A 23,087-nucleotide genomic window follows, 5' to 3' on the forward strand; every position below is an offset into this window, starting at 1 on the left:
GGTTTTGGCCCAAAGCAACGATTGTTTACTCTTTTCCATGGATGTTACCTGACTTGCTAAGTTTCTCCAGCATTTTGTGTGTGTTGCTAACATATCTAATACATTTTTCATATGATTTGTTCCACAAATACCACTTGATTATTGATTGATAAGTTATTTAGAATTTGGATATTTCTAAAGGAAAACTAATGAACCAATAAATTTCAACAATTATGTTTGGCCTAATTTTATTCTTCGTAATATTATATTTTATCCAAAAAAATATACAGTTTATTGATTGTGCAATAAGTAAAGAATTACTCATGCTAATGCCTCAAGAAACATTGAAATCAAAACCCTTTAGTTATACTTTGAAAGACTATCTGTCAGTAAGCAGGTCATATTCTTTCATTATCCTGGAAGTGATTTTATTCAATATGCAATATTACTGCATCTCAGCTGCCATGAATTTCTTTACTTACTTTAGCAGTTTTGAATACAGGTGTCAGAGGAGATGTTGAAAAGTACGGAACAGTGGAATATTGGTTCCGGCTACGTGTACCAATGGCCCAGGCCATTCGGCTCTACAAGGAACGAACAAAAGCCTTGGGATATATAACTTCCAGTTATCATGCAATTAATCAGCCACAACAGGTGAATTTGTCCTTTTTTTTTTGGTGAATTTATGTTTGGAAGCTTTTGGGAACAAAGTGCTGTGTTTAAAAACAACATCTGTTTTAAATTAATGTTGAGATTTTTAATACTAAAACTATGGTAGAAGTGGACCAGATTTATATTACTGTGCAGTAATATAAATCTGTATGACAGCAAACCTTCTCAGTAATTACACATAAAAATTACACCAAACTTTGTAAGTCAGCCATAATCAGAGACTTGGCCCTATGAATCTGTGATTTGGAACCACAAATTTCTGTTTCCATTTCATATTTTATTGTAGCTACATTCTAAATGGAAAATGTTCAGTTTGGTAAATTTTAAAATTAAAGACAGGAGCATATATTGGATAGTTAGGACTTATCTGATGTCATTTTGGCCTTTGATTAAAGTCATCTTTCAGGTTTAAATTCCAAATCATCTGTCACAAATCCTTCCTGATGAATGGCCCTGCACTGCAGTATGTGTCTTTCTGCCTGGTACACCACATGAATCTCAAAAGCTTGTTTGGACAACAGCTTGGGAAATTGATGTGAAAACCTCTTTCTCCAGGTAGCTGCCTTAGTAATATGCATGTTACAACACAGTTCAAAAACTTTAGAGATCCACATCACTGTTTGTAGGCCAGTACTAACTGGAAAAAACATATCATGATGCCTCCAAAATACTGACCAAGCCGTTGCTCGGTGTGAACTCCCAAAGTTGCCAATGTGTATGAAATGCTCTGGAAACCATGCTGCTTCATTCAAGATTAGACACAGGCCAATACAATTCGTTTTCTTTTAAGCTGGGCCAATTCCATTTTATATTTGTTATTCTACTGTGACTAGGGAATCTAAATGCGGTGCAGGTTCAGCAATTGTGAAACCCCAAATTTTGGCACAGCATTAATTCAAATCAAATTCATCATTAAAACATTAAAAGAGGCACATTTCAACGCATGCATCATTTAAAAAGGTAGAATTTAAATTTGATGCAGGCATATTAATCCAGAATTTATTATGGATTGAATGTTAGATGATTGATTTTTGCAGTGATGTAACAGGTAGGCACGTTTTTACAGCTGATTCAGGTAACTTCATAGAGACTCCATTCTCACAGGAAATGCTTCTTACAAGGCTCCCACCTCCTCTGAATTTTAATGATAATACATAGCTAACATGTATAATTAGCTCTGTAATCTTTTAAAAGATCAAAGGCTATGGCGTAACCTCAGGTTGGTATTGGTATTAGTCAATGACTGCATTACTTCAGTATTATGGGAAGATATCTTAAAAGACTATTTCAGAGATGTCACATGGGTTAGGAACAAAAAGGATACTATCAGTTTGGTGTGTGTTGCAAACCTCCCAACAGTGAACAGAAGATAGAGGAACAGATAGGTAGGCAATTAGCAGTGAGATATAGTTTTAGTATTAGGAAATATCAATTTGCTTAGTAATTATTGGGATTGCTTCTGAAGATCAAGGCTTAGAGGGAGCAAAAGTTTTGTGATTTGTCGAGGAGAACATTTTTACACAGAGAAAAATAACATTCTGGATCTTACATCGGATAATATAGACTGTCAATTTCAAATGGTTATCAAAAAAGATACAGATAGACCAGCAACAAATGTGGATGAACCCATATTTTATTAAAATATGACAGGATCTGGCAAAGGTAGACTGACTATTTCTACTAGGCAAGTCCACATCTGCACGGTGGGAAGAATTCAAAGGAGAAAATCAAGGATAACAGATATAAGAGAACTCTGAATGATGATGGATATCAAGGATTACATAAATAAAAAGAACATATTGCAGACATAAACTGTTAAAATGGGGAGGCCCTTCAAAAATATAGAATGTGGAGGGAGATGTTTTAAAAAGGAAATTCAGAAGACAAGGGAGAAACATGAAATATCACAGGCAGACAGTATTAAGATAAATCTAAAGACTTTTTATTAGTATATTAAAAGCAAAAGAATAACCAGAGAGAGACTAATAGCACATCAGGGACAATAGAGGCAATCTGTGTATGGAGCCAGAAAATATCAGTAAGATGGTATAGGTGAGGTCCTAAATGAATAGTCTTCCTCAGCATTCACAATGGAAACATACTTTGCAGTTTTATGATTTGGCAAAGGCCAATGTAAAATTCCAGTGCCTGAGAGATTTGGGGAACAGAGTCGTTGAGAGACTTCAAGCTGTGTGTAGACAAGCATTTAAGTCATCCAGGCACGCAAGTTTATGAGCCAAGTGCTGGAAGATGGGATTAATATAGATGGATCCATACTGGTCAGTGTTGACATAGTGGGTTAACTGGCCTGTTTCCATGACTTACAACCTTGCGACTCTACATTATTTTAAAAGTATTTTTTTTTCTGATAAGCGCAAACAGATTGCATTTACTCTGGTCAATTTCTATTCTTCCTATTGTAAGGCTATCACATCCAGGTATTTACGAATGGACTACTGGCTCATGGTGCTTCTTTCTGAAGTTACCTGGAAATGTGAGTTGTTTAAACCTCAGACAGCTGCAACAGTAGTAATAGTATTAGTAATAGAAGTAGATAGGACAAAGCTCCTTGAATCTTATAATAGCTAAACTGGCTTATTTTGACTCAGCTATGTCCTCAATATCCATGTGAGACAGAGACACAGATTACTCCTGGTTAACAGACACTGACAATAAATATAAGGCTGTAATGAAAAATGGTGGTCAACTCTTCCCTAAATGTAACAAGTTCTAGGTATGTTTCAGTTTGTCAAAATGAGCAATGTTTGCTTTTAATTTCCTGAAGTCCTGCAAGGAAGAGATTGACAAGCCTCAGATTTTACTCACAGTCTACTGCAGCTGGTTTGAAGTAGAGTTATATCACAACTCATGTTGCCATCCTTGGCTCTGATACCTGCTGCTCCTGAGCCAACCCCAACTTCAGCTCCAGCTACATGGTTTGCCCACACGCCGGACCTAACCTCAGCCACAGTACTAGCCATATATAATGTTCCATTACTTTAACTAACTGATGCACCATCAATAACTCTGAGATGTGGGTTAAGGTAGGCTTTTATTGGCTGGAAGAAAGCACAAGCAGCAAGTGACCATCACACGACATCCTGGAGATTGAGGAAGGGTCTGTGGCTCCAATCGCCGTTATACTGGGGTCTGTGGGAGGAGCCACAGGAGCAGTCAGTGGGGGGGGGGGGGGGGGGGGGCGTGTCCAGACAGGTATATGTAGTTCACCACACTAACCTTCCAAAGCACTGTGAATTATTAAGGAAGTCACAGACAGAATTAACATGCAAGGTAATTGTAATTTTACATATTCTTTGAAAAATGACCACAGTAGTTCATAATAAGCGATCCACATTTCTGACCCTGTCTCAGCTGCACACCAGCTATTGATTTTTATTGCACATGTTGCTGCACAAGACACCAGACACTGCAGTAGACGGCTCTGAAGGGGCACTGTAGCGACTACTTGAAAACAAACTAAAAGTTGCTGCGCGACTAAGTGATGGAATATAGTAACTGTATAACACGCTTCCAACTTACTGAATTCCAAGTTGAAAAAGTCATTTAATTCATCATTACAAACCAACAATAAAATCATTTAACTCTTCTATAATTCATGTAAAATGAATGAGACAAGTGAAATTGGATCGAATTTAAACACGAGCGGTCAACAAAAAATATGTGCGACCCACCCACCCTCTCACTGTGCTGCCTTTCAGGAAAACAGGTGATGATATTCACTTATTTCTACTGCCACCCAAACCCACATGACAAATTATCTTAACACGGAGTGAAGATACGCAACAGAAATACGATACAGACACAATAAATAGATACATGGTTCCACAAACACATTACGATTATAAACACTCCTGGTAATACATGGCCAACTTTACAAGTACACAGATCTGCAGAAGGTAAGACAGTGGATAATGAGGACTCAGTTGACAATTTTCCTACAAGACCAACTTTAGGTATAAAACCGACATGTTCAAGAAAGATGTCACACATTGGTGGTGGAATTTGAGGCCACTTTTTCTACTTTTCAAATGTGAAATTGATTGACAACAAACCAGATCTGTTATCAATCATACAGCACCAAAACCTAACCAGTGTCTCATTGAATCTGGCTACTCCTTAGTCATCCATTCTCCTTTCTAAGTAAAACATTAATCCAATCAAAGTTATCATGATGGAATATCTGATTGTGCTAGTAGCTGATTCAATATTCTTAAGCCTACCTAGTAAGTTGTGATAGAAATAGTCAAGTAGTAGCTTCCCTATGCACTCTTCAAACGAAGCTTCATCTCTATTGTTCAATTGCTGATTAATCTTTTCAAACTGGTGCAGGGTTTATTGCTCAGGTTTGAGCAGGAGTGTTTGAAAAATATTTAATCTCTTCTTTGAAGGTTCTGTCATTAAAATTAGTATTCTCATGGTCTTTCTGCTGGTTATTGCCATAAGGAGCTGGAAAAGGAGCAGGAACATTGGCAAGGGGAGATTCTAACTCAAAGGCATACCTTTCATCATCATTAGCATCTAAAGTTATTGACTATTCATCATTGTTTTACACAAGAGGTTCCTAACCTTTTTTATGCCATGGGTCCCTACCATTAACTGAGGGGTCCATGGACCCCAGTTGGGAAATCCTGTATTACACCAACAAACATTTTGATAGCAAACATGCTGCAAATCTAAGAAAGAACAGCATATTCTTTTTCAATTTGCTTACCACTGTTGAGACTAAGCCAATGAGTAGAACATAGGAGAGAAGTGAGTCTCACCAATCCCATGTAATTGAGTTCTTGTGACTGGAAAACAGGAAGATATGGCAGCAATATAAGCCTTCTGCAATATAATCAGCAATGCCTCTTATGGTTCCAAGCCATGGTCTTCACTGAAGGTACACACCACTTGTTCCTTTGCTGTCTGGAATATTGTGGCAGCCTGTGCACAATCTACAATGGTTCAAACTGTACAGTGTGCCAGATTCCCACTGGTTGACATGTATAAATTAATGGGTCCTTCAAATAATCTTGAAACACATATTTATATCAGCCCAATAAGTATCTTAAGCAGTTGGAAATAACTAAATACAAACAGAATATGAGAAGCAGAAGATGGATGTCGTGGAATATTAATCTTAGGATAAAGAAGGGATGTGGGTAAAGGCTTAAAAGAGGTGAGGTCACAGCTGGTTTTCAGCTGGAAAGAAAAGCAATACAGTACAAGATTGTTTTCTAAGAGCTGTTCCATTTTGTTAGCAATGCTGTTCATGCCATAAACCTATTTTGAAATATGACTGCTACTACCCGAAGTGTAATACTCTGCATGATCTTCACTGTAACACTATCATTGGCTCAATTCCATCCTATTGGGAGCAACACATTGCTCTTCTGATTGTCTTTACCAATAGAACTACAAAACATAACAAGGATCCTTACAGCAGCAAGTTCTGAACACATACTCAGCAAATTCCAATATTCAGCTAAAATGGTTCCCTCTGTTTAAGAGGGGTAGGTTACCTAAAAATGGTGCTATCATGAACTATTTTGTTTTCATAAATTAACTGAGCTTCTAATTGAAGGCTTAATCGTGATAGTTTTATATTTATTTTTCCTGCTGATCCATGAGGACCTAATTCTCTACATAACAATGTAAATAATTCATAATTGGTTTTATGTGCAATGCAGTTCATGGTCCAAAATGCAATGGTCCAATATCTTTGTAGTGTTGATAGCTCAATGGCATACTTTGCAAAACTTTAAGCTGTATTGAGTATTATATCTGGATAACTGCTATAATAATGTTATTACATATTTTTATACTTTGAAGCAATTGAAGGAATGTTTCCCAGTGAAGTTTTGGTACTAGCTAATATTTACAAGCACATATAGATTGCTTGATCATTACTACAAGCTGTTTTGTGAGACACACCTGACAATGGGCCACGTTGGACCATAAGGTCTTAGGGCATAGGAGCAGAATTGGGCCATTTGGCCCATTGAGTTTGCTCTGCCATTTGATCATGGCTGATTTATTTTACCTCTCAACCTCATTCTTCTGCCTTCTCCCCATAACCCTTGACACCCTTATTAATCAAGAACCTATCAACCTCCATTTTAAATCTACCCAATGATTTGACCTCCACAGCCATCTGTGACAATGAATTCCACAGATTCACTGCCCTCTGGTGAAAAAAATACTCCTCATCTCTGTTCTAAACAGATGTCCTTCTATTCTGAGGGTTACCTTCTGGTCCTATCCATGTCCACTCTATGTAGGCCTTTCAATATTCGGTAGCTTTCAATGAGTTCCCCACCCCATTCTTCTAAGCACTAGCAAGTACAGGCCCAGAGCCATCAAATGATCATCATATGTTGACCCTTTCATTCTGAGGATCATTCTTGTAAACCTCCTCTGGACCCTCTGCAATGCCAGCACATCCTTTCTTAGATATGGGTCTCAAAACTGTTCACAATACTCTAAATGTGGTCTGACTAATACCCTAAAAAGGCCCAGCATTTCAAACTTCCTTATGTAGTCAAGTGAAATTTGAATTCCTTTGTTTCATTATTCTTCTTCCTTTGCCTTTATCTTGTGTTGATTTGAACATGAAAATTATTGTGGCAAAGTTTACAGAAACATTTTTATATAAACCTGCTGGATAAGAATAGAACAAGATTAGTTGGATAATCTGTTTTACACCCCTTGTGCCTTCGAAAGGGAGTAAAATTAACTTGGATCCAAGGGTTGCGTTGCACCAAATTTCAACAGATTCTGAATTAAATTCGCAGGCAACATTTCAGTCTTGGTATCTCCATGCATTCAATTAAAATATTTCTCACTGATCCCACAGGCACTTTCTGCATCTCTGGCAGATGATAATATGAATGATCTTCACGTAACTATCAAGTCTTGTCACAATCTGCAACACAAAAGGAAGGATGCTCAGCCAAATCCTTATGTGGTCTACAAATTCTTTGATTTTTCTGACCATGACACTGCCATCATTCCCATCAGTAATAATCCACAGTTTGATGATCACATGCAATTTCATGTACCAATGAATGCAGAGCTTGATCGGTATTTAAAGTCAGAATCATTGCTCATTTACGTATTTGATGATGCAGATCCTACTGATCCTTCCTATCTGGGAAAGGCTGAAATCCCACTTATCCCACTGGCTCATAACAAGAACATCTCAGGTAATAACTTTAAAAAACATAGTTTTCATTTCAAAAATGTAACTTTCTATTATTAATACAATTTCTCCATCTTAGAATTTGCTGATAGTAAGCCAATAATTACATTGTGGGTAATTCAGGATAAATTTTAATTTGAGAACTTGGCACAATCAGTACCTGTAACTATGATTGAAAAATTAAAGAGAAATATGCAGTAAAAGCAAATAACCACATACAAGAATTGTACAAGTACAAAATGAGGCCACAAATAATGTTAAAATAGGAGACAGAGTTCTGATGCATAACAGAGAAGTATTCGTCTACTTCTAAAATACAGGATATGAAGGAGACTTGAATACTTTTAGCCCATTAATAGTAGATGAAGTTCTTTGAATTTCATACTAACATGGAAAAGAATATGAGGTTGTAACATCTAATAGATGTAATAAGTGATAAAAACATATATCCAGTAAGAGTTGTAAGTATATGAACTTGGACCATAAGGTATTGTTAAAATGGAAGATGAAGTTTTGACAGATTAAAAAAAGTGATGAAGTCTGATTCTGAAATAGGGAAATGTGGGCATATAATCCAGTAACAGCATGTTCAAGATCTTTAAATGACACTCTATCCAGGAAAAGAAGCTGCTAAAGAAGTATAAAGACAAAACAGCTACTGTACAACTTAATTTTACAGAGAGTCTTAAAAATCCCACAAGAGACCATAAGAAAAAGAATTGATAGACAGAGAGGAAAAGGGACTTCAACCCAAAAATTGAAGCTCTTACTGAAATAGAAGAGTGAAGGTTTATAAAACTGAAACTCATAGATGCATTAGAAGGGTTTGTGTAGACATTTTTCAAGAAATAGTGTTTATCCTCAAATATTATGGTAGGTGTTAAAATGCAATAACAAAATGGACACAGGACAGCCAATTTATTTAAGACATTTAATTTATGACATCTCTTTGGAAAAGATGAGCTTCTGTAATTAATAAAATTAAACAGAATGAAGCTCTGATATAAAATTTCTAGAGCTATCATCAAAAGTAATCGCAAAGTCCTTACACATGAACCAACAAAATGCTAAATAATAGAGAGGCTTACTGAATGCAGACTTTGGCAATTGATCAGGCAGTCAAGAGACATAAGAACCTGTATAATAGATATCTGTTACCTCATGTCCAGTAATGTTACTATTTTACTTAAATAATTTGATGCATAATTGGCATGGCACCATTCCTTTGTACTTATTAAGTTAACGAATAGCTTTTCCGCACTAGCAACAATCTCAAACCAATAAAGCACGGGTGTATTAAGTTCCAAGATACCAGGAAAGTTGCCCTGAAACTAGCTATTGATAGGTGTAAACAAAAAAATAGTAGTGCAAGTATATCTTGCTATTCATTTACAAAAAAAATCAGATGGTTTATTATACCTCAGTGAGGTTCTGTTGATAATTGACTATCTCAAGAGCACAGGGTAACATTTGGTTGCACAATGTGAAATAATGTTGCATGTTTCTGTTGACAGACCTGCAGAAAATCACTATCTAAAGTCTTGAAACATTGCAGTATTTTCTGAAACTTTAAAAGTAATTTGTTATCCCCTTTCAATGTAGTCTCTTTGTTGTACACTATTTTCATTTAATTGTAGGTACATTTCAAATTACAAACTCTGAAGAGCAAGAAATTGGCACCATAAATGTTGAATTAAAATGGATGATCTCATATTTCCCACCAAACGAATCAATAATGATAATGGATCAGGCACAGGTGTTTGCAAAAAAAGAACCAGAAAAGCTGCCAGTGAAAGAGGAACTACCTGAGAATTCAGTTATGGTAACTCATTTTATACATTTTTTTTATTATTTCAAGATGTTGCTCGAGTAGTTCAGTGCATCAAATTTGCTGTATCCACGAGCTTTCTTTAAGCTTAATTATGTTTTCCTTGGTATTGTTTCATGATTAAGAGTTAAGGAAAAAATATTAAAATGGAAACTTAAGAAAGAATTTCCATTGATGCTTGGAGTGTATTGTGCACTCATAAAATTTGTAGTCATGCATAACTATCATATTTATTTTCGAATTGCCAAATCTTAGCATAATGTGTTGTTCTGTTTTGCACAGCCTAAGACTCTCTTCTGATGGCCTGTTGGTAAAAGTGTTTAAGCTGGCTAAAAGATATGAAAACAGATGATGATCCAGCAGAGCATTTGCTGTGATGCTGAATCCTCTATAGAAATCTATTTCTAAGGGGATTCATCTAGCTCTTGTATCAATGGATGGTCCCCATTGCTTGTAATCTAAGCAGCAGTGATATAATTTAAGAGAAGCCCACTCAGTCATTTCCTGGGAGGGTGTAGCTCAACTTCTTCCTCTTGCAGGTGTGAGGTGTTTGAAGCTTCTGTTGGCATTTCTGCAGCTCTTGTGTTTATACAGGATGGGGTTGCTAGCCCAATGCCCACCTCTCTTCTTTTCACAGCCAAGCTTGGGACCATCCATAGCGAAGTTCTGTCTCACTTAGATCTCAAGAATTGTGAAGGTCGTTGTTTGGGTCAATTTCTGTGACACCACTCTTTGAAGCATCAATAGCTTGATTAAAAAGCATCTTGCAATCCTATGTTCTATATCATATATTTACTATTAAGTAAGTGGCATTTTCTATGTAAAGAGCAAAAGGAAATAATGTTGCTAACATCAGTGTTGTAATTTGTCTTGGGGTAATTATTCATTTTCGGGGTGAGATTTGTAAGAGCTTCCAGTACAGGTGGTTGAGGTACAGGTAATTATAGTTAAATATTAACATATTGATGAAACTATCAAGTCAAACTATAAATAACTGTTTTAATGTGAGTGGAGGGAAAGATGACTGGGTGAATTAGGATCCTTTTTTCACAAAGCTCTATTAAGGGTGTCACTTAATTTTAAAATCAATTGCTTCAAGCTTGCACTGATTTTATTTCTCTCTATCAGATAAAATGGAGATAATAAAAGTAACTTCTTCAAAAATCCCAAAAATTACAGTTTTCACATTTTATGGGAGTATACCCCTCACCCTGCCTGTTTTCTAAAATTGACTCGTTCTACTAAAGGTCTTGAAGCCATGTGATTTCCAGAATTTGTAGGAGTTTTCTATTTAACTGGAGGGTTATTACATAAAATTACAATTATTGTTTAAAATTAAAAAATCAGTATATTTTCCTACCCTACCCCTCAGCTACACTGAGCTCCACTCCATTTGGTCTCAGGCAATGTATTTCAGATTGCAACTACAGTCTGGATGGGAAAAAAATTCTTTCCCACATCTTATGCAAAACTCTTACTCCTTACCTCACACCAATGCACTCTGGTCTTAAATGCTACTGCCAAGGAGAAGGAGTTCTTACTATTTATACCTGCAGCAGGTCTCTCATCAGCCTCCTCTGCTCCTAAAAAAAACAAATATAACCTGCCCTGTCATTCCTCATGTCTGAAGTGTTCCGGCGACATTGTGGTGAAATCTCTACGTCCTCTCCAGTGTAATCATGTCACTCTAAAATGAACAGCAACTAGAACTACAGTTCCACCTATGAATTAACAAATATTTTACTGAATTGTACCTACAATTATATTCTTTGCCCAAACTAATGAAGACAAGTATCCCCATGTGACTAGAATTCAGAAGAATGAAGGGTGAGCTAATTGAAACCTATCAAATGGTGAAATACCTTGATAGAGTGGACATGGAGCCGAAGTTTTCTATGGTGGAAGAGTCCAAGACCAAAGGACACAGCCTCAGAATAGAGGGATGTCCTTTTAGAACGGAGATATGGAGGAATTTATTTAACCAGAGAATGATGAATCTGTGGAATTCATTGCCAGTGGTAGCTGTGGAGACCAAGTCTTAATGTACATTTAAGGCAGAGGTTGATTGGTCTGGGCATGAAAGGATATAGGGAGAAGGCAGGAGATAGGGGCTGTCAGGAAAAATGGAACAGTTGTGATAAAATGGCAGAACAAACTCGATGAGCCAAATGGCCTAATTCTGCTCCTACATCTCTTTCAATATCCTATCTACCTGTATTTCCACTTTTACACTTGTTTCCCAAAGTCTATTTCTTGCTTGATACTTTCTAGGACCCTACCATTCATGAATTATCTCCTACTTTTATTGTACATATCGAAAATACATCACTTCACACTTTTTGGAATTAAATTCCATCTACCATTGTTCTGCCCAACTTATTAGCTCATCTATATCATGTAGCTTAGATAACTCTTCTTACTATCAATAACACAACCAATCTTTGTGCATTCTGGAAACTAACTAATACACTTTCTCTATTCACATCCAGGTTGTTAAGATACATAACAATAGCAAGCATCCCAGTGCTGATCCTTATGGTACAACACTGGTCACTGGCTTCCAATCACAAAAGTAACCCTCACTCTTTGTCTCCTAACGCTAAGTAAATTTACCAGCTTAACTTGGATCCCTTGGGCTGTAACTATTTGGACCAAACTTCCTTGTAGGAACTTAACAAAAGCCTTCCTAAAGTCTATATCGATCACATCAACCACAATAACCTCATCACTACCTCTTCAAAAATCTAAATTTAATTTTTCTCCCACTAACAAATCTATGCTGACCATCCCTGATCACTCACTGCCTTTCAAAGAGTAACTTAATCCTGTACCTCAGAATTTTCCCCAATAATTCTGCTACCTGTAATGTTAGGCTATTTGGTTTACAAATTAACTGACTTATTTATCCCTGCTACACTTCTTGATTAGAGGTGACACATTTGCTGTTTTTCCAGTCATCTAATGCCAGTGAAGGTTTTTTTTAAAAAAAAGTAAACAAGGCACCAATGTGCAGGCTGTATGGGGGAAGATTCTGTGCCTGGCACCATGTCTACATGTTTGCACAGATCAGCAAGCACTTTGAATGTGCAATTTTGGATACCGTATTTAAGGAAGGACGTGCCAGGCCTTGACAGAGTCCAGAGGAGGTTCATAAAATAATCCTAGGAATGAAAGGCTTAACTTATGAGGAGTTGATGTCTCTGTGCCTGTACTCAATGGAGTTCAGAAACATAAGAGGACATCTCATTGATACCTACCAGGTACTGAAAGGCCTGAGTAGAGTGGGCATAGAGAAGATGTTTTCATTAGTAGGCGAGTCAAGGATCAGAGGATGCAGCTTCAGAATGAATGAATGTCAATTTAGAATTGCAATGAAAAGGAATTTCTTCAGCCAAAAGGCAGTGAATCTATGGAATTTATTCCCACAGAGTGTTGTGGAGGCCAAGTCATCTGCATGTGCTTAGGCAGAAATTGATAAGTTCTTGACTGGTAAGGAGATTACAGGGAGAAGGTAGGCGAATGTGTTTGAAAAACAAATCAGCCGTGACTGGATGGCAAACTGGACTAGATGGGCTGGATAGCCTAATTCTGCTCCTATATCTTATGGTCTTAAAATATATCAGAGCCCAGACAATATTTTGCCTTGCCTTTTACCTCAGCCTGAGAAACATTTCATCAGTCCCTGGGAGTTTATGTAACTTTATGCTTGCTAAAATATCTAAAACCTCCTCAAAGAGCTGTAGAATTTCACCATTCCAGCAGTCTGCAATACTTCATCTTTAATTGGGAATTTTCCATCTGGGGGTGTGAGGTGAGGGGAAGGCATGATGTGATGGTTATGTATGGAAATATTTAGAAAAACATTAGCACCAGTGTTTCAGGTGGCATTCTCATTTGGCATTCCAGAAGAGTCAGCTTCTCTCCAATTAGTCACTGAATCTGCTTTTTCTGCTTCCAAGAGGTAGATGGCATCTCTTTATGTTAAATATCAACAAGACAGTTTCCAATGTATTGCTTTTAAACCCCTGTTAAGAATCTGTCAAGCATATAATTGACAGAGATCAAGAAAAGTACAATGTATTGCAATATCTATGCTGATAAGTTGGGAACTAAAATTGTGGAAATATTGAGGTAAGTGAAGGAAATTTCCAGAGAAATCAAGCAGTAATTTTTTGAAGACTGATTCCATGGCATTTATTTCAGGCAATGAAACTCAAAAAACAATCAGTTAAACAAGAAGTAAGAAGAGTATCATGGGATGATGGAAAGATTGCTGAGAGTTCAGTAAGTATTTATTATATAATTTGATCAGCAATTGTTGTAGCATTTTTCTGTTATTTAGACTTTTCCTCACATATCCAGAATTTTACATTTTTCAGGCAATTTGCTGAAATTCCAAATTGTTAATTATACAGTTAAATAAATGTAACAGTTGGAACTTGAATACATAGAGACAAGTTTTGGTGGGAAGTAGTCCATACCTTCTCACAACTTTTTAGGGTCCAATTTGACCCAAATCCCCTTACTGCCTTGTTTGGTATTATTACAAATGAAGATATAACTTTAAATACTCCTAACCTACAGGTTTTAGTTTTTACCTCTCTTTTAGCAAGGAGAGCAATCTTGCTTAAATGGAAGGAGTCTACCCCTCCTACACACCTTCAATGGCTACGTGATATTATGTCTTATTTAAATTTAGAAAAGATCCACTGCTCAGTCTTAAATTCGAAACAATCTTTTTATGATATCTGGGGACCTTTCCTAAAGTACTTTTCCAATTTATAAAGTTTAACAGTGCACAGACTTTTATGTATATTTTTATCTTCTCTTCTTAAGCGAATATGTTTTTTTTTCTAATTATCCATTATCATCCATCAGCTTTTTTCTTTGGTAGTTGGTAGGGGGTTGACTTTTTTTATATAAAAAATTTATTTTATGATGTATGACCTATCTTTAAATTTTTGATTACAGAGTGGTATACCTTTATGTGTTATGCTATAACATTTTGATCAATTTTATTACAATATATGAATGTACACAAGTTATGTTGAGATGTATCTATGTGTTGCACTCTGTAAATCTTGTTTTTTCTTCTGAATAAAAATATTGTAAAAAGAAAGGATCTTCTTAATCAAAATTTGGAATCCTGAAACTGGCAACACACAGATTGAGAAGTATAATAAATCAGTGGGAATGAATTCTATTAAATTTATGCTATAGGGCCTAGGTGAAGTAATAATACTCCCCATTGTCAAAACAACTATTTTTTATTGCTAGAAAGGTAAAGAATTAATAATGAACACATCTAAGAACCTAATTAAAACATCTGACATATTTCATATTTCATTTTGTTATGAAAGAGTGGTGAAAAATATTATTGAAGATTGTAAATTAGTTTCTCCCTCATAACAATTGGAATAGCAACAACAAATGCAACTGGGAATATGAGAGGAGATGGAACAGGAAAGGACTTGTTATCCAATAAAACTTCTACTTAAATTTTGTTCTATCAACTTCAACATTTTAATATTGATAGAGAAACTTCAGCGTACTCATTGCAGCTCTGAGGTTGTAAAGCAAATGCCATTTCTCCATTATCTGGACTTGATTTTATAGTTTCAAGGCAATGTTTGGCACCCTGGAAACCAGAAAATATTATTTTCTTTTCCATGAAGTGTTTTATCATCTGTTCTTAACCTACCTTTTGGCAAGCAAATCCTGTCTCCAGCCTGAATTTATCCAACTTATTTTGAAAGATTTTCGTGAACAGCTTTGCCTGATAGTCCTTTTCACTTAGGTTCTGTGAGAAGAAAATCTACTAATCTTTGTTCTCGCTTGAAATATTAATTTAAATTCTTAGTTTTCTTATACTATGCTCATAGTGATAGTCAGGTTTGTAATTCAAATGCAAGGAATCCATCTGAACATAAATTTGATTGTTAGGATACTTTCCCCAAGCAGTAAGGCTGATCAACTCCTCCACCCAATAACCCACACCTGCCACCACCATTACTTTATCATTTCCTGTCAGTCACCTAATGTATAGACACTCCTGTGCCTAACGTCATTTTGTCAATCAATGCTCTAAGTATATAAGTTAATCCAATGTATTAATATTTATTGTGTTTTTAAAATTATGGTATTCTTTATCTTAATGAGTTTTTTGTGCTGCATCAGATCTGGAATAATAATTATTTTGTTCTCTTTTATGCTTTGTGTACTGGAAATGGCATTAAACAGTTTTGAATCTTGAGGATATCGAGAGTGGGGGAGGAGTATACAATAGATTACTGAAATTAGACCATAGACCTTAAGACCAAAAGGTATAGAAACAGAATTAGGCCATTTGGCCCATCACATCTGCTCCGCCATTTCATCATGGCTGATCCAATTTTCCTGACAGCCCCAATCTCCTGCCTTCTCCCCGTATTCCTTCATTCCCTGACCAATCAAGAATATATCAAATTCTGCCTTAAGTACACATAAAAAATTGGCCTCTACAGCTGCCTGTGCCTAAGAATTTCACAGATCCACCACTCTCTGCCTAAAGGAATTCCTCCTTATCTCCATTCTAAAAGGATGCCCTTCTGTTCTGAGGTTGTGTCCTCTGGTCTTAGACTCCCCCTCCAATTTGAGAGGGTGAATTTGTAGGGTCGGGCTCAGAATCAGTGGGGCTTGGTTATTTTGGGGGAGGGTCAAACTGATGACCCGGATCTCTTCAGACGGCCTGAACATTAACACAAACCCCATCTCCCTGCGTGGTCTCTCCACAGTCACTCAGACCACTCTATGGTCCTGTATCATCATGGAGTCTAGTGGAGGACTGCCAACTTCTTGGAGTTGGGTTACAGAACTGATCTGCCCACTGACCCCATTCTGGATACGACCCGGAGGAGTTTCAACGTCCCCAGACTCTTTTCAGTGGTGGGGCCATCTCCAGAGAGTAGGGGGAGTCTGCAGACATCATCGTTCTCCAATTAGTGGGATAAATTCATGGTTACCATGTTAACGTAACAGTAAGCACATCACTTTTAGAGCTTGGAGCGTCGGAGTTTAGAATTCAATTCCAGTGTCATATGTAAGGAATCTCTGTCCGTCCTCCCCATGGAATGCATGGGTTTTCCCCGAGTTCTCTGGTTTCCTCCCACTGTCCAAAGACGTACTGGATGGGTTCATTGGTCATTGTAAATTGTCCCATGATGACGATCGGCTTTTTCAGGATTGTCGAGGGTTGCAGAGGCAGTGTGGCTCAAAGGGTCAGAAGGCCCTACTCCGTGTTTTATTGCCAAATAGATAGGTAAATAAATAAAACAGATTTAAACTTTTGTCGAACGTCTGGAAACTACAGTGTGCAACGAGCTGCCTGAGCAAGTGGTGGATGCCATTTCGATTTCAATGTTTATGAGAAGTTTTGATCAGTACATGGATGGGCGAGATGGACAGCTATGGTCCATGTGCAGGGTGATGGGACAAGGCAGTTTTTATGGTTCGACATGGACTGGATGGGCTGAAGGGCCTGTTTCTGTGCTGTAGCTTTCGGTGGATCTGTGAGAGCGTAACTCACATGTATCAGTATCACAATGGAATAAAGGGAATTACAGAGGCATGAGAGAGGAGTTTGTCCAGGTGGATTGGAGGAGGATACTGGCTGAGGTGAGGGCAGAGCAGAGGTGGCTAAAGTTTCTGGGAATAGTTCACAAGGTGCAGGATAAATATGTCCCACAGAAGAAGAAGTCAAATGGTAGGAGTAAGCAACCATGGCTGACAAAAGAAGTTAAGGACTGCAGAAAGCTAAGGAAAGGGCATATAAGGTTGCAAAAGTGAGTGGGAAGTTGGATGATTGGGAAGCTTTTAAAATCTAACAAAAAGCAACTAAAAATGCTATAAGAAGGGAAAAGATGAAATATGAGGTCAAACTAGCTAATTATATCAGCAGAATACCAGAAGTTTTTTCAGTTATACAAAGAGTAAAAGGGAGGTGACAGCTGATGTTGGACCAATGGAAAATGATGCTGGTGAAGTAGTAATGGGGGACAAAGAAATGGCAGATGAACTTAATGTGTACTTTACATCTGTCTTCACTGTGGAAGACACTAGCATTGTGCCAGAGGGCTGTGAATATCAGGGAGCAGGAGTGAGTGCCATTACTATTACAAAGGAATAAGTGCTAGGCACCTGGACCACATGGACTACTTCTCAGTCCTCAGAGAGGTTGCTGAAGAGATAATGAATGCATTGGTCATGATCTTTCAAGAATCACTTGATTCTGGCATGGTCCCAGAGGACTGAAAGTTTGCAAATGTCACTCCACACTTTAAGAAGGGAGGAAGGCAAAAGGAAGGTAATTATAGGCCAGTTAACCCAACCTCAGTGGTTGGGAAAGTGTAGGAGTCAATTATTAAGGATGAAGTTTCTAGGTACTTGGAGACAAATGATAAAATAAGTCAAAGTCTGCATGGTTTCTGTGAGGGGAAATCTTGCCTGACAAATCTGTTAAGACTTCTTTGAGGAAGTAACAAGCAGGTGGACAAAGGAGAAGCAGCTCTGGATGTCATTTACTCGGATTTCCAGAAGACATTTGCCAAGGTGTCATACATGAAGCTGCTTAACAAGATAAAATCCTATGATGAAACAGGACAGAGACTGGCATGGATAGTGGAATGGCTGACAGGCAGAAAGCAGTGGGTGGGAATAAAAAGGGCCTTTTCTGGTTGGCTATTGGTGACTAGTGGTGTTTCACAGGGGTCAGTATTGGGACTACTACTTTTCACATTGTTTGTCAATAATTTAAATAATGGAATTGATGCCTTTGTAGCAAAGTTTGCGGATGATACAACGATAGGTGGAGGGGTAGGTAGTGCTGAGGAAGCAATGCAATTGCAGCAGGACCTAGACAAATTGGAAGAATGGGCAAAAAAGTGACAGATGGAATACAGTGTTGGGAAATGTATGATAATGTATTTTGGTAAAAGGAACAATAGTGTGGACTATTGTCTAAATGGGGAGAAGGTTCAAATATCAGAGGTGCAGAGGGACTTCGGAGTCCTTGTGCAAGACTCGTCGCAGATTAATTTACAGGTTGAGTCTTATAAAGAGGATAAATGTAATGTTGGCATTTATTTCAATGGGAATAGAATATAAAAACAAGGAAATAATGCTGAGCTTTTATATGACACTAGTCAGGCCACACTTGAAGTATTGTCAACAGTTTTGAGCCCCATATCTCAGAAAGGATACGTTGTGATTGGAAAGAGTCCAGAGGAAGTTTATGAGGATGACTCTAGAAACAAAAGGGTTTAACATATGAGGACCGTATGGCAGCTTTGGGCCTGTACTCACTGGAATTTAGAAGAATGTGGGGGGGGGGGGGTGAGGGATCTAATTGAAACCTATTGAATGTTGATAGGACAGATGGGGTGGATGTGGAAGGATATTTCCTATGGTCGGGATATCCAGAACTAGAGGGCACAGCCTCAGAATTGAGGGGTGACCCTTTAGAACAGAAGCAAAGAGGAATTTTTTTAGCCAGAGAGTAGTAAATCTGTGAAATGCCCTGCTACAGACTACAGTAGAGGCCAAGTCCATACATATATTTAAGGCAGAAGTTGATCATTTCCAGATCAGTCAGGGCATCAAAGATATAGTGAGAATGCAAATGTATGGGGTTGGGTGGGCTCAGGGATCAGCCATGATGGAATGGTGCAGCAGACCCAATGGGCTGAATGGTCTAATTCTGCTTCTATGTCTTATGATCTTTTAGGAAACATCCTCTCCACATTTACTCTATCAAGGCATTTCACCATTCAATAGGTTTCAATGAGGTCACCCCTCATTCTTCTGAATTCTAGTAAATACAGGCCCAAGAGCCATCAATCGCTCTTCAAGTGACAAACTATTCAATCCTGGAATTGTTTTTGTGAACCTCCTTTGAACCCTCTCTAGCTTCAGCACTTACTTTCTAAGATAAGGGGCCCAAACCTGGCTTACAATATTCCATGAGGCCTCACCAGTGCTTTATAAAGTCTCAACATTACATCCTTGCTTTTATACTCTAGTCATCTTGAAATGAATGCTAACATTGCATTTGCCAACCTGAAAATTACCTTTAGGTGCTCCCAAGTCCCTTTGCACCTCAGTTTTTTGTATTTTCTCTCCATTCAGAAAACAGTTAATCCTTTCATTTCTTCTACTGAAGTACATGACCATACACTTCCCAGCACTGTACTCCATCTGCCATTTCTTTGCCCACTTTCCTAAATCTGTCTGTTCTTCTGTATCCTCTCTACTTCCTCAAAACAACCTGCCCCTCCACCTATCTTCATATCATCTGCAAACTTTGCAACAAAGCCATTAATTCCATTATCCAAATTACTGACATATAATGTAAGAAGTATTAGTCCCAACACAGACCCCTGTGGAATACCACGAGTGTCCGGCAGCCAACTAGAAATGGCTCCCTTTATTCCCACTCTTTGCTCCCTGCCAGTCAGCTACTGCTTTATCCATGCTAGAATCTTCCTGTAATACTATGGGCTCATAGCTTGTCAAGCAGCCTCATGTGTGGCACCTTGTCAAAGGCCTTCCGAAAATCCAAGTACACAACAACCAATTCTCCTTTGTCTATCGTGCTTGTTATTTCTTCAAAGAATTCCAACAGATTTGTCAGGCAAGATTTTCCCTGGAGGAAACCATGGAGGCTATGACCTATTTTATCATGTGCCTCCAAGTACCCTGAGACCTCATCCTTAATAATTGTCTCCAATGTCTTTCCAACCACTGAGGTCAGACTAACTGGCATATAGTTTCCTTTCTTCTGCCTCTCTCACTTCTTGAAGACTGGAGTGACATTTGCAATTTTCCAGTCTTCCAGACCATTACAGAATCTAGCGATTCTTGAAAGATCATTACTAATGCCCCCACGATCTCTTCAGCCACCTTTTTCAGAACTCTGGGGTGTACACCATCTGGTACAGACGACTTATCTACCTTCAGACTTTTCAGTTTCCCAAGAACCTTCCCTCTAGTTATGGTAACTTCACGCACTTCATGCCCCCTGACACTGAAATTTCCACCATACTGCTAGTGAAGACAGATGAAAAATACTTATTCAGTTTGTACGTCATTTCATTGTCCCCCATTTCTATCTCTCCAGCATCGTTTTCCAGTGGTCTGTATCCACTTTCACCTCTCTTTTACACTTTATGTATCTAAAGGAACTTTTGACATCCTCTTTAATATTATTGGCTAGCTTACTTCTGTATTCCATCTTTACCTTCGTAATGGCAATTTAGTTGCCTTCTGTTGTTTTTTTAAAACTTGCCAATCCGCTAACTTCCCGCTAACTTTTGCTCTGTTACATGCCCTCTGTTTGGCTTTTATGTTGGTGTTGACTTCTCTCACTAGCCATGGCTGTGTCATCTTTCCTTTAGAATACTTCTTTCTCTTTGGGATATATATATCCTGTGCATTCCGAATTGCTTCCAGCAATTACAGCCATCGCTGCTCTGCCGTCATACCTCCCAGTGTCCTTTTCCAATCAATTCTGGCCAATGCCTCTCTCGTGCCTCTGTAATTCCCTTTCCTCCACTGTAATACTGGTACATCTGACTTTAGCTTCTCCTTCTCAGATTTCAGGGTGAATTTGATCATACTATGATCAATTTCCCCTGGGGATTCTTTTTCCTTAAGCTGTCTAATTAATTCTAGTTCACTGCACAACACCCAATCCAGAATAGCTGATCCTCTGGTGGACTCAACCACAAGCTGCTCTAAATAGCCATCTCAGAGGCACTCTAGAAATTCTTCCTCCTGGAATCCAGCCCCAATCTATCTGCATGCTGAAGACCTTCATGACTATTGTAACATTGCTCTTTTGGCATGCATTTTCTATCACCCATTGTAATTTGTAGACCACATCCTGTAGACCACTACTGTTTGGGGGTCTGTGTACAACTCCCATCGGGGTCTTTTGACCCTTGCAGTTCCTTAGCTCTATACACAATGATTCAACACCTTCCAACCCTCTGTCACCTCTTTCTAATTATTTCATTTTTTATCAACAGAGCACCACCATCCCCTCTGCATTCCTGCTTATCCTTTTGATACAATGTGTATTCTTGAACATTAAGCTCCCAGCTGTAATCTTTCAGCCACGATTCAGTGATGCCTACAACATTATATCTGCCAATTTGCAACTGTGCTACAAATTCATCTTCCTTATTCCATATACTGCTCACATTCAGATACAACGCCTCCAGTCCTGTATTCATCCTTTTCGATTTTATCATACCATGCTCAACCTTTTGATTCCTAACTGTGAGGTCTTACCAACACCTGCATACGCAATCTCTCCACTAACAATTCTGGCACTCTAGTTCCCATCCCCCTGCAATACTATTTTAAAGCCCACAATGCAACATTAACAAACCTTCCCACTGGGATATTAGTCTCCCTCCAGTTTAGCTGCAAACCATCCCTTCTGTACAGGTCCCACCTTCTTTGAAAGAGAGCCCAATGATCCAAACATTTTATGTCCTCCCTCCTGAACCACATATTAAACTGTATAATCTTCCTAGTTCTGGCCTTACTAGCACATGGCACGGGTTGCAATCCTGAAATCATAACCCTGGAGGTCCTGCTCTTTAACTTAGCACCTAGCTCCCTGAACTTCTTATGTAGAACCTTGTCACTTGTCCTACCCATGTCATTGATACCTACATGGTACTATTGACTCTGAGATGTTCAGAATCTTGTGTACCTACCAAAGTTTATTTGAATTCCTTCCATTTATGTTTTTATGTGTTCTTTATTCATCCTTTCAATACTTTGGCCACACTGTAAAGCCCTGCATTTATTGTCCAGCCCCAGTTGTTCTTGAAAGGATGGTGTGCATAATTTCTTGAACCATTGCTCTCTCTCAAATGAAGATATTACTGCAATGCTTTTGAAAGAGATATTCTCGTATCTGGATATGGTAGGAACAAAAGAACTGCAATCTACTTCCAAGTCACAGAGCGGTAGAATTTGGGAGGGAATCTGCAGGTAATAATGCTCCCATTAATCTCCTTCTTGGTGGTCGAGGTTATGGACTACAAGCTGCCCTCAGACTAGTCTAGGCAAGTAACTTCAGTGCAATTTGGAGATGTTACACACATGTTGATGAAGAAAGTTAATGCTTTTGGATAAAGTCCCCTTTCATCTACTTTGCTATCCAGTTTTCAGCTGTTCATCAAATTTGCAAAAATAATTTCTGTGGTGTTTTCATGGATATGAAGAGAGGACCTAAAAAAGTAGAAATGATCTTGGAATGCATTCAAAATTGAGTTTGGGCTGGGGAAAAAGCTACTTTCTGTAACCTGATGGTATCCTCATTGTAGCTTGCCTTCTTGTCTACTATTATGTTAT

The 23,087-nt window shown here is 38.1% G+C and overlaps 1 protein-coding gene across 5 annotated transcripts in view; it reads left to right on the forward strand.

Annotated features, from left to right (window-relative positions):
* Nucleotides 1–23,087, forward strand: part of rpgrip1l (RPGRIP1 like) — a 177,296-nt gene that overhangs the window by 90,383 nt on the left and 63,826 nt on the right. For 2 of the 5 annotated variants that reach the window (XM_073069985.1, XM_073069988.1), the window contains exons 16-19: nucleotides 467–633; nucleotides 7,511–7,859; nucleotides 9,493–9,677; nucleotides 13,887–13,967. In XM_073069985.1, coding sequence (XP_072926086.1) covers nucleotides 467–633; nucleotides 7,511–7,859; nucleotides 9,493–9,677; nucleotides 13,887–13,967 — 782 coding nt within the window. Of the gene's footprint in view, nucleotides 1–466; nucleotides 634–7,510; nucleotides 7,860–9,492; nucleotides 9,678–13,886; nucleotides 13,968–23,087 lie in introns of those variants that run through there. The other 3 variants (XM_073069986.1, XM_073069987.1, XM_073069990.1) reach the window with 3 other exon arrangements.

The sequence above is a fragment of the Hemitrygon akajei genome, chromosome 17, assembly GCF_048418815.1.
Source record: "Hemitrygon akajei chromosome 17, sHemAka1.3, whole genome shotgun sequence".
Taxonomy (NCBI): Eukaryota; Metazoa; Chordata; class Chondrichthyes; order Myliobatiformes; family Dasyatidae; genus Hemitrygon; species Hemitrygon akajei.